This window comes from Lithobates pipiens, unplaced genomic scaffold (genome assembly GCF_037356315.1).
Source record: "Lithobates pipiens isolate NorthernLeopardFrog02 unplaced genomic scaffold, aLitPip1_a1.2 Scaffold_13, whole genome shotgun sequence".
Classification (NCBI taxonomy): domain Eukaryota; kingdom Metazoa; phylum Chordata; class Amphibia; order Anura; family Ranidae; genus Lithobates; species Lithobates pipiens.
The window spans coordinates 325,419,894-325,432,146 of NW_027507718.1; the positions used below are offsets into that span (position 1 = coordinate 325,419,894).

The 12,253-nt window shown below is 47.1% G+C and overlaps 1 protein-coding gene across 2 annotated transcripts in view; it reads left to right on the plus strand.

The window, feature by feature from the left end:
- Positions 1-12,253, plus strand: part of ZNF330 (zinc finger protein 330) — a 60,898-nt gene that overhangs the window by 25,866 nt on the left and 22,779 nt on the right. For both annotated transcript variants that reach the window (XM_077476944.1, XM_077476946.1), the window contains exon 6: positions 4,989-5,115. In XM_077476944.1, coding sequence (XP_077333070.1) covers positions 4,989-5,115 — 127 coding nt within the window. The remainder of the gene's footprint in view (positions 1-4,988; positions 5,116-12,253) is intronic.

The following is a 12,253-nucleotide window of genomic DNA, read 5'->3' on the forward strand; positions in this document are numbered from 1 at the left end:
AACCCCCCCCCAAATGACCCCATCTTGGAAAGTAGACACCCCAAGCTATTTACTGAGAGGCATGTTGAGTCCCGCAAAATATTTTATATTTTGCCACAAGTTGCGGGAATATTACAATTTTTTTTTTTTTTTTTTTTTTTTTGCACAAAGTTGTCACTAAATGATATATTGCTCACACATGCTGTGGGCATAAGTCAAATTACACCCCAAAATTAATTCTGCTGCTTCTCCCGAGTACGGATACCACATGTGTGGGACTTTTTGGGAGCCTAGCCGCTTACGGGACCCCGAAAACAAAGCACTGCCTTCAGGATTTAAATATAAAACGCTACCAAAAAAAACTGTTAGCGAACGCAGGGATCAGGCTTGACTCTGCGATCGCTGCAGTTATGTGTTTAGTGTTTTGTAAGTGACAGTGATCGATCGATACTGCACTTGGGTGGAGGGGCAAAACGCAGGTGCTAGCAGGTATCTGGGCTGATCCCGCTAACAATGCATTTTTTTTGGAACCCTTAACTGCTGGAGACGCTAGTATAGATCTGATCAGATCAGATATTGATCTATTCAGATTCTATACCACTACAGGTGTATGCTTTGCGCGTGGGTGTTAGCGGCACTGGCACTAACCTAGCGCTGCCTGGGGCAACGCAGACCCTGACCCTAAAACCTAATTGATATCACCCGCCGGGTGATCAGGGGGTTAAACCTTTATTGGGTAATAAATGGTGGGTGCCCTGATGCTATAAAAAGCAAACTAACTAACCAGAGTCACCCGTAACACTTATACGGTGATCACTGGTGAAAGGGTTAACTAGGGGCAATCAGGGGGTTCAAATTTTTATTAGGTAGTATATGGGGGTCCCTGGCGCTATATAAAAACCTGATGGGGAACCTAAATAACTAACTGGCTAACCAGCGTCACCAGTGACTTATACTGTGATCGCCGGTGAAAGGGTTAACTAGGGGCAATCAGGGGGTTAAAACCATTATTGGGTAGTATATGGGGGTACCTAGCATCATTAAAAACCTGGCGGTGAACCTAAAAAAAATAACTAGCTACCTAGTGACACTAAGGCCGCGTACACACGGGCGGACTGTTCGCCCAACTTAGTCCGCTGAACAGTGTTTCAGCGGACAATCCGCTCGTGTGTGGGCTTCAGCGGACTGTTTCAGCGGACAGTCTGACGAACAAAGTCTTACGGAATTTCCGTAAGACAGTCCGTCGAAACTTGGTTTCAGTGGACAGTCCGCTCGTGTGTTGGCTAGTTCGACAGACTAAGTTTGGCGCATGCTCAGAAAGGATTTACACGGCCGAAGGTTGCATTGCAGTGTATTGGACGTCGAATTTCTCGTCCCGTCGTACGTGCCGTTCACGTCATCGCGCACGCTTTCAGCGGACTGTCTGCTCATCGTGTGTGGTCAAGTCCGTTCATGCAAATTTTGAATGGACTGTCTGTCGGATTGTCTGACGAACTAAGTTGGGCGAACAGTCCGCCCGTGTGTACGCGGCCTAATGCATCGATCAGAAAAATGATCGCTTATTGACACTGGCAAAAGGGGGTGAAAGGGTTAACTAGGGGCAATCAGGGGGTTAAAACCATTATTGGGTAGTATATCGGGGTACCTAGCGCTATAAAAACCTGGCGGTGAACCTAAAAAAAAATCTGTGACACTGTGACGGAGGGGGCGGGGGGCGATCGGGGGGGGGGGGGGGTTTGTGTGCCTATGTGTTATTTAGTGTCAGTGTAGTGTTTGGTGCAGACTTACTGTGTCTTCTCCTCGTAGTCCGGTCAATAAGACCGCCCCGAGGAGAATGACATCACTTCCTCCCTGCCTGTGTATACAATACACAGTGGGAGGAAGCTTCTCATTCGCCAGGAGCGATCGAGAGGGGATGGCCAGAAACCAACGGCCATCCCCTCATCCTGGATCACTCCTGAAGCGAACCGGACCGCCACATCCAGCGGGAGGGGGTCCGATCGGACCCCCCACCCGCTGGAAGGCAAGCACGTACATGTATGTGCTTGTGCCTGTACATGCCATTGTAATGACATACATTGGCATGCGGCGGTCCTTAAGTGGTTAAGGCAACAGGATCTGTTTTTTTTTCTTGGGGGTATTTAACAAATGCTTTAATGCTTCAGCTGTCAACAGGGGAACCCCACTGGTGGCTGAATGAGTCATTTGTTGTTAAAGACATGGCAGCCCTACTCCTTAACAACCGATAATTATTATTAACCACTTCAGGACCGCCGTATTGCCATTGTACGTCAGCACAATGGCACAGGCAGGCACAATCACGTACATCTACGTGATTGCCTTCCAGCGGGTGGGGGGTCCGATCGGACCCCCTCCCGCTGTTTACGGCGGTCCGATTCGGTCCAGGAGCGCTCCGTGATGAGGGGATGGCCGTTGGTTTTCGGCCACCCCCTCTGGATCGCTCCTGGCCAATGAGAAGCTTCCTCCCCTGTGTATTGTTTACACAGGAAGGAGGAAGTGATGTCATTCTCCTCGGGGCGGTCTTTTTGACCGGACTACGAGGAGAAGACTAAAAGTAAGTGTGCACCAACACTACACTGACATGTAGGTACACACAGGCACACAAACCCCCCCTCCCCCCCCAGTCACAGTGTCACTGATTGCATTGATCATTTCTTTACTGATCAATGCATTCAGTGTCAGTTGTGACAGTAAAAACTGTCAGGACAGTTAGTGTTAGGTCCAGGGTAGCCCCCTATCACCCCCCAATAAAGATTTAACCCCCTGATTGCCCCTAGAGTTAACCCTTTCACCCCCTTTTGCCAGTGTCACTAAGCGATCATTTTTCTGATCGCTGCATGTGTCGCTAGGTAGCTAGTTATTTTTTTAGGTTCACCGCCAGGTTTTTATATCGCTAGGTACCCCGATATACTACCCAATAATGTTTTTAACCCCCTGATTGCCGCTAGTTAACCCTTTCACCCCCTTTTGCCAGTGTCACTAAGCGATCGTTTTTCTGATCGCTGCATTAGTGTCGCTACAGTCGCTAGGTAGCTAGTTATTTTTTTAGGTTCACCGCCAGGTTTTTATAGCGCTAGGTACCCCGATATACTACCCAATAATGGTTTTAACCCCCTGATTGCCGCTAGTTAACCCTTTCACCCCCTTTTGCCAGTATCACTAAGCGATAATTTTTCTGAGCACTGCATCAGTGTCGCTAGTGTCGCTAGGTAGCTAGTTATTTTTTTAGGTTCACCGCCAGGTTTTTATAGCGCTAGGTACCCCGATATACTACCCAATAATTGTTTTAACCCCCTGATTGCTGCTAGTTAACCCTTTCACCCCCTTTCACCAGCGATCACAGTATAAGTGTCACTGGTGACGCTGGTTAGCCAGTTAGTTATTTAGGTTCCCCGTCAGGTTTTTATATAGCGCCAGGGACCCCCATATACTACCTAATAAAAATTTGAACCCCCTGATTGCCCCTAGTTAACCCTTTCACCACTGATCACCGTATAAGTGTTACGGGTGACTCTGGTTAGTTTGTTTTTTATAGCATTTTATATTCAAATCCGGAAGGCAGTGCTTGGTTTTCGGGGTCCCGTACGTGGCTAGGCTCCCAAAAAGTCCCCCACATGTGGTATCCCCGTACTCGGGAGAAGCAGCAGAATTTATTTTGGGGTGTCATTTGACTTCTGCCCATAGCATGTGTGAGCAATATATCATTTAGTGACAACTTTGTGCAAAAAAAAAAAAAGTTTGTAATATTCCCGCAACTTTTGGCAAAATATAAAATATTCCATGGAGTCAACATGCCTCTCAGTAAATAGCTTGGGGTGTCTACTTTCCAAAATGGGGTCATTTGGGGGGGTTTTGTGCTATTTTGGCATTTTATGGCCTTCGAAACTGTGATAGGTAGTGAGGAGTTAAATCAAAAATTTGCACCCTTAGAAATCCTGAAGGTGGTGATTGGTTTTCGGGGTGCCGTGCGCGACTAGACTCCCAAAAAGTCCCACACATGTGGTATCCCCGTACTCGGGAGAAGCAGCAGAATGTATTTTGGGGTGTCATTTCACATATGCCCATAGCATGTGTGAGCAATATATCATTTAGTGACAACTTTTTGTAAAAAAAATTTTTTTTTTTTTTTTGTCATTATTCAATCCCTTAGGACAAAAAAAATAAATATTCAATGGGCTCAACATACCCATCAGCAATTTCCTTGGGGTGTCTACTTTCCAAAATGGGGTCATTTGGGGGGGGATTTGTACTGCCCTGCCATTTTAGCACCTCAAGAAATGAGATCGGCAGTCATAAATTAAAAGCTGTGTAAATTCCAGAAAATGTACTCTAGTTTGTAGACGCTATAACTTTTGCGCAAACCAAAAAATATACGCTTATTGACATTTTTTTTACTAAAGACATGTGGCTGAATAAATTTTGCCCTCAATGTATGACTAAAATTTAGTTTATTCGATTTTTCTTATAACAAAAAGAAGAAAATATCTTTTTTTTTCAAAATTTTCGCTCTTTTTCCATTTATATCGCAAAAAAAAAAAATCGCAGAGGCAATCAAATACCATCAAAAGAAAGCTCTATTTGTGGGAAGAAATGGACGCAAATTTCGTTTGGGTGCAATATTGCATGACCGCGCAATTACCAGTTAAAGCAGCGCAGTGCGAAATTGCAAAAAGACCTCTGGTCCTTAAGGTGTTTATTGGTCCGGAGCTGAAGTGGTTAAAGTGGTTGTCCTTCTTCTTTTTTTTTTTTTTTTTTTTAATGAGGTATGGACATCACATAGTAATTGGGTTTGGTACTTTGTTTAAACTGTGTCATAAAGTAGCCTTTAGTTGTACTTTAAGTGGACTTGCTGTTGGCTAAATCATTGTTTCAGGGGGTAATATAAGCAGTTCACTGATTAAATTAAATTAACTTTTTGCATGTGCTTGCTATGTACAAGGTATCAGTATAATTACATTCTAACCTTTCTCATGTTTCTCTTTTTCCAGGGTGCAATCTGTGATTTTTGTGAGGCCTGGGTGTGTCACGGCAGGAAGTGCTTAAGTGTCCATGCATGCAGCTGTCCCCTCACCTCTGCCGAATGTATTGAATGTGAAAGATCAGTCTGGGACCATGGTGTGTTATACCATTGATAATCATTGAATTATATAAAAAATGTATCAAGTCAATGTTTAGCATTTGAGAGTCAAATAGCATATCTGAATAGTTATGTGATATTTGGAAGCTCCTAATGTACAACATGAATAATGTATAATATGCTTCTAGACAGTAGAGTTGCTTGCCTTGCATCTATAAAGGTGAGCAGAATACATGGTTCAAATTGACTATATAGAATCTTCAATCACTCTCTCCCTTTTTTTTTTTTTTTTTTTTTTTTTTTTTTTTTTTATTACTTGGCATCCACACTGGATGTTTGTTAGTAATAATATATTAGGCTATATGTGATTTTCAAGTATATTTAAAGGGGGTACACACGACACACACACAACATACATCCATCTAGTTCAACCAATGGAAAAAATGAATAAATAAATAGAAAGCCTCTATAACCAGATGGTCTAGATGAAGGTAGAGAACCCCATTAAGCATGGTCCAATTCGCGGCATGGTGGAAAATGTTCTTTCTTGATCCCCCCCCAAGGCCTTCAGATATTGATTTTATCAACCTTATGCAGTGTTATTAACTGTATATGTTAAATAACGAGCTTCATTTGTTTTTCTTACTGCTGCGGGTCCCTGATGTCGCCGTCTTTGTGTATGTGCTGTGCATGCATGAGCGTGTATGGTGCTCTGTGAATTGTCCTGCACCAGACCCTAGATTATAGGTTAGTATCTTCAAGTCATCGAACACTGCCAAAGCTTTTGAGGAAATTTCCCTCTGGGTGTCCTCCTACAACCCAACCCCTATCTGCGAGTCCTCACTCTTAGTTTAACTAGTTTATTATTTTACTTCAGATTCTTCAATCAGGTCTGTACTGTCTTCTAATTCAACAATAGAAGCAGTGCATCAGAATCTGTGCAATCACGATAAAACCTTTGAGTGGACTTCAGCACTTGCCGCAGGGTGCTATACAGGTCCATGGCTGTGGTGCATCCCTATGGAGCTTAGGCCTTGAAAACCACTTTAGGAGTATGCCCATATTGAAAGGAAAAGCTTGGACCCCCTATATAAGGATCAATGACTTTGACAGGTAAGACAGGCCACCCTGTTTTCTCTTATATTCACTGACCGACACGGCTCCTCTCTGTAACAAAATGAGTTGTCAGCCCTATCACTGGAGATACTAGGCAAAGTTGTAACACAACACTTCAGAACTTTCAGTTCCGCCCAGGGGGAAGTCCCTAGGCTACAACCCCCACAGCCTGCCCTAGCAGACTCAGTTTTTTTTTTCTTGCCTAGTGAAGGAGATAGACCTAGGAACCCTGCGGGCCCATAGGTCCGTGCTTTTTTGCGCAAGATGAATGATCCTGTGATCTTCTATCAACAGCCGGCTGGCTGACAGGCTGGTTCACTTATCCTTGTAGTCTCCCCAGTCCGGCCATCGAGCGCGTGCAGGTCGCAGGTACGGCTCGGCAGGCCACAACATATCCCAGCTCCAGAGGTAGTCGGTGAGCTTTATGCTCCGGGGCATACATATGACCAGGCTACTGATGTCTGCGTCACAGTATGCCGGGCCAGTAGTCTTCCCTGTACTGATCAGGAGCTGACTACCATGGAATGTCTTCCAGCTCTTCAGGACTGGTAAGTGCAGCTCTCCCTGCCTCGGCAGGGTGAAGCAGCTGGGCATTCCCTGGGAGGTCGATTCGGGGGCCCCCCTCACCCCCTCTCTTCTCTCCCCTGTCCCTAACTCCCCTCCTTCCATGAGCTGTGTGTGTGTGTGTGTGTGTGTGTGTGGGTGGGCCCTGTGCTCTCACCTGGGGGTTTAGCTGTGCTGGGTGCCTGGGTCCTGCAGCTTAGTCCCGCTGGATGCCTGTGTATTCTGCCCCTGTGTTGGTGCAGCGCTGTGTCTGCCACATGTTCTCTCTAGCCTCTCATAGTGCGGCCATTTTAAGTATGGGCAAGGGTCAGACATGCTTCTGGCTTCAAGCGGCATTTTCCTAGTGATTCTCTATTAGAACACTGGTGGCCATTTTTCTTGTAGCCAGACCACGTTTTTTGTGCTCTAACAGCAGCCGCCCATGTGCTCGCAGCTTCCTGTTTAGTCATCACAGAGCGCTGGGAGGTTTATCCTGTGATTCTGGACACGTGTGTCAGATCGCTCACCGATCGCCGGCCACCGACAGTTTTGCTATCTCTGCATCAGGGAACGTGGGGATCATCGGGCACTGTGGTAATACAGCGCGGAACTGCCCAGGGTGGTGAGTCCAGCGGGTTAGAGCCCCTCAGTCAGCTGCAGCAGGAGGGTGGGACGATCACTGTCCTAAGTCCCCCTTCGGGTGGCAGACAGAGTAGGGTCAGCATGGTTTCAGAAACTGGTGTTTGTTCCCCCGAAATCCAGGCAATTGCAACCTGGTCACCTGCGGACTGCGGGATCCCTATGGACACCCTTATGACAGTCCTCAATTCGTTCGTTGCCAAGATAGAGGTGGTACGTGGGAGGAAAAGGTGGTAAAAAGCAGCCCCTGCTCCCCCCCCCCCCCCCCAGTCAGCCCGGTGGTCCTCCCGGTTATCCGATCAATGGGTCTGCGATCTGATTTCCACAGGCTACAAGATAGAGTTCCTCTCTTGGCTGCCAAACAGATTCTTCCCCTCCAGCGTACCCATTTCCCCGGGTCTCCAGGAGGCCCTGTTGGGGGCCGTAAGGGACTTGCTGAATCGAGGGGTGATTGTACCTGTTCCGGAGCCGGAACGCTTCCAGGGATTCTACTCAAATCTGTTTATGGTTCCCAAGAAGGAAGGGGTATGTCCAATCTTGGACTTGAAAGCCCTCAATCACTTTGTAAAAGTGCAGAGGTTCAGGATGGAATCAGTTGAACTCCGTAGTCGCTGCACTCCATCAAGGGGACTCCCTGGCGTCCTTGGACATCCAGGATGCGTACCTTCAGCATCAAAAGTTTCTGCGTTTTTTGCAGTCGGGGAAACCCATTACCAATTTGTGGCTCTTCCTTTTGGTCTGGCATCAGCCCCCTGAGTCTTTACCAAGGTATTGGCGTTGCTGAAACAACGTGGGATCGTGATCGCGGGCTACCTGGATGATCTCCTGAGTGCATCTTCCGCCTCCGAATTAGAGGAGGATGTGGCGATCACCATGCAGACCCTGCAAGAATTTGAGTGGCTGTTGAACCTAAAGAAGTTGGTGATTGTGCCGACCCAGCATCTGAAGTACCTAGGTTTGCTGTTGGACTCCAGGGAAGCGAGAGTTTTTCTCCCTTCAGACAAATTGCAGACTCTCAGGTCCGTGGTGAAACTGCTGATGAACCGCAAGTGGTCGTCGTTCAGCTTTTGCGCTGTAGTACTGGGGCTCATGGTAGCCTCCTTCGACGCAGTACCTTGCGCCCAGTTCCACACCAGAGTACTGCAGAAGGAGATTTTGTTAAAATGGGACAAGTCTCAGTTGACCCTGGATCGACAGATCCAGGTGAGCCAACCAGTTAGGGACTCTCTGCTCTGGTTGTTGAGGTCCCCGGTGATTCATTCCGGAAAATCGTTCCTTCCTCCTGAAGTGGACGGTGGTCACTACGGACGCCAGTCTATCCGGCTGGGGTGGAGTGATGGGGGTTCAGTCGACTCGGGGCCTCTGGACGACGGTAGAATCCGAGTTGCCGATCTGCTCGAATTCAGAATGATCAGGCTGTGTCTCCACACATGGTCGGTGAGTCTTCAAGGGCATCCTATCAGGTTTCAGTCGGACAACGCCACATCGGTAGCCTACATAAATCACCAAGGGGTAACGAGAAGCGCAGCCGTTGCGCAGGATGTCGCTCACACACTTCGGTGGGCAGAGCGACACGTTCCGGCCCTGTCAGCCATTTACATCCCGAGTGTGGAAAACTGGCAGGTGGACTATGCTGGACCCAGGAGAATGGGCATTGCATCCGGAGACATTCAGGCTGCTGTGCCTGAAGTGGGCAACACCAGATGTGGATCTATTGGCCTCCCGTCTCAATCGGAAGGTGCCAAGATTCGTGTCCAGGATGAGAGATCCGTGGCCAGACACGTCAGATGTGGCCCCGTGGGATCAGTATCAGCTGATTTACGCCTTTTCTCCACTGAAATTTGTTGCCACGTCTGCTTTGCAGAGTGGAAGCCAAGTGATACTGGTGGCCCCTGATTGGCCTCAGCGTCCCTGGTACGCAGATCTGATGCGTCGAGTGGCAAATGCTCCTTGGCGACTTCCGTTGCGAGAGGACCTTCTGTCTCAAGGTCTGTTTTTGAATTTAATGTTGTTTTTTTTTTTTTTTTTTTTTTTTTTTTTTTAGTTTTTTTTTCATCCTGCTTTAATGGCATGGCTGTTGAGAGCCAGGTGTTGAGGAACCGGGGTCTGTCGGACTCGGTGATTCCAACTATGTTGAGTGCACGGAAATCCTCTTCTAGGAAGATATACCATCGTACCTGGAAGGCTTACATCTCCATGTGTGAGGAGAATGGTTGGCAACCACATTCTTTTTCCATAGCAAGGATCCAGCTGTTTCTCCAGTGAGGAGTAGACCAGAGATTGGCATTGAGCACCATCAAGGGGCAGATCTCAGCCCTGGCTCTTTTTTCAACAACCCCTGGCATCACACTCCTTAGTGGGTACCTTCGTTCAGGGGGTACTACATTTAGTCCCTCCGGTGCGCCCACCGTTGCACCCATGGGATTTGAACCTGGTGTTGTCGGCGCCGTTTGAGAATATCAGGGAGATTCCCCTGTTGACTCTTTCCCAGAAAGTGGTGTTTCTAGCGGCCTTTACCTTGGCCAGAGGGGTTTTGGAATTTGCGACCTTGTCTTGCAAGTTGCCTTATCTAGTCATCCACAGGGATAAGGTGATGTTGCATCCGCAACCATCTTTTCTACCGAAGGTGGTCTCGGCCTTTCATATCAATGAGGACATTGTATTACCATCGTTGTGTCCTAAGCCGAAGCACCCCAAAGAGGTGGCCCTTCACGCTCTCGCCGTGGTTAGGCCTCTGAAGGTGTATTTGTCTGCCACGGCTCCCTTTCAGAAGTCAGACTCACTGTTTTGTTTCGGTGGCTGGTCTAAAGTGGGGTATGGCGGTCTCGTCGGCCACCATTTCCAGGTGAATCGGACAGATTTTAGTACAAGTCTATGCCTTAAAGGGGCAGGTGCCCCTCTTTCCGGTCATGGCCCACTCTATAAGAGCAGTCGGTTGTGCAGGTGTGTAAGGCGGCGACCTGGTCGTCTGTCCATACGTTTACCAAGTTCTACAAGGTAGACGTCAGTGCATCGGCTGATGCCTGTTTTGGCCGCAAGGTTTTGCAGGCGGCCGTGTAGTTGCAGTTGGATATGCAAGCTAGTTTTTTTCCTGGTTTTTCGATAAAAACGCAGTACTGTTATGTTTATGCACTGTTGCATTACTTCCGCAATGTTGCGGTATTGGGGATCACTCCTGTTGAGGATACCCGGTTATATGGTGGTGTTTTTCCACACAGCTGTTTTTTTTGTGGGTTTAGTTTCACTAGATCCCACTTGCCCTGGTGGATGAAGTTTTTATGCTGTTTTTCCCACCCCTCGTTTGGCACTGCTTGGGGACGTTCCATTATGTTACAGAGGAGCTGTGTCGGTCGGTGAATATAAGAGAAAATAGGATTTTTTTTGTACTTAAAATAGTTTTCTCTGTAATTCACCGACTGACACAGCACCCGCCCCTCCTTATTCTCTTTATGTATACTGCTTGTTGACGTACTGAGTCTGCTAGGGCAGGCTGTGGGGGTTGTAGCCCAGGGACTGCCCCCCTGGGCGGGACTGAAAGTTCTGAAGTGTTGTGTTACAACTTTGCCTAGTATCTCCAGTGATATGACTGACAACCCATTTTGTTACAGAGAGGAGCTGTGTCGGTCAGTGAATTGCAGAGAAAAGGATTTTATGGTGAGTACAAAAAAATCCTATTTTTCTGACCGTTGGCTGCTTTCACACTGGAGGCACTTTACAGGCGCTATAGCTCTAAAAATAGCACCTGTAAAAAGCCTCTCCTCTTACTTCAATGTGAAAGCCCGAGTGCTTTCTCACTGGAGCGGTGCGCTTGTAGGACAGTAAAAAAAAGTCCTGCAAGCAGCATCTTTGCAAGCTCTGTAGGATCGGTGTACACACCGCTCCTAAAGCGCTGCTGCCCATTGAAATCAATGGGCAGTGGCACTTTGTGGGGGGTTTTAACCCTTTTCCGGCTGCTAGTGGGAATTAAAGGCGACCTGCTATCGGCCGAATAGCTGATAGTGTTTTACCACCGACCCATTCAACGCCCCAGTGTTAAAGTAGCCTTACTGTCATAATGGGGATTTTCTAAAACTCTTGCAGATGTGCACAGTAAACAATAAGCTTCTAACTTTAGCTTTTAACATTTAAAACTACAAGCTGATTGGCTACTACGCAAAGCTGCATCAGATTCTGTGTACACAGTTTTAGTAAACTCCCACAATATCTCTATTACCTGCCTCACACATTTATGTATATCCTGAATAGTTTGCGTTTTTATATGCTAAAATTATCAGGAATACAAGAATTTGTTTTGAAACGTATTCACTTATATAGTGTTATACTTTGAAATTTAGCTCCAAGTTTGAAATCGCTCATAGCCTAGTCTAAGAGATGACCAAGTGTTGCATCACATGACAGGCTGCACACAGGTTGCTGCCTAGAGCCCTTTGTTTGGTACTCGGGCACTTCCTCCTGCCCTTAAGTACTTTACTACAGGATGGTTACCACCCAGGCTATGATCTTTCTCAGACGCACCCAATTTCTGTACCCTACTTTGTAGGTACTCCAGAGGCATACCCTCACCACTGACACTGGTGCAACCATCAGTGCAAACCAGGTGCAAGCGAACAGCCACCAAAACTCGGGCAATAATTAGCTCTGCTGAAGGACTGGAAAACATTTAAATCAGTGTGATGCTTCCCTTGCATCAGAGTAGGACCCTCTTCCCCCCCCCCCCCTTCTTTTTTTTTTTTAACACTGGTCTCTGAATCTGATTCAATCTCTCTCAGGCACTACATCATAAAGACAGATTCTTTAGTAAAAATTCCTTGGACTATTTTACGGCTTTAGTACAGTCATTGCTGAAATAGCACTAGACCCTTCTTGACCCCCACCCAG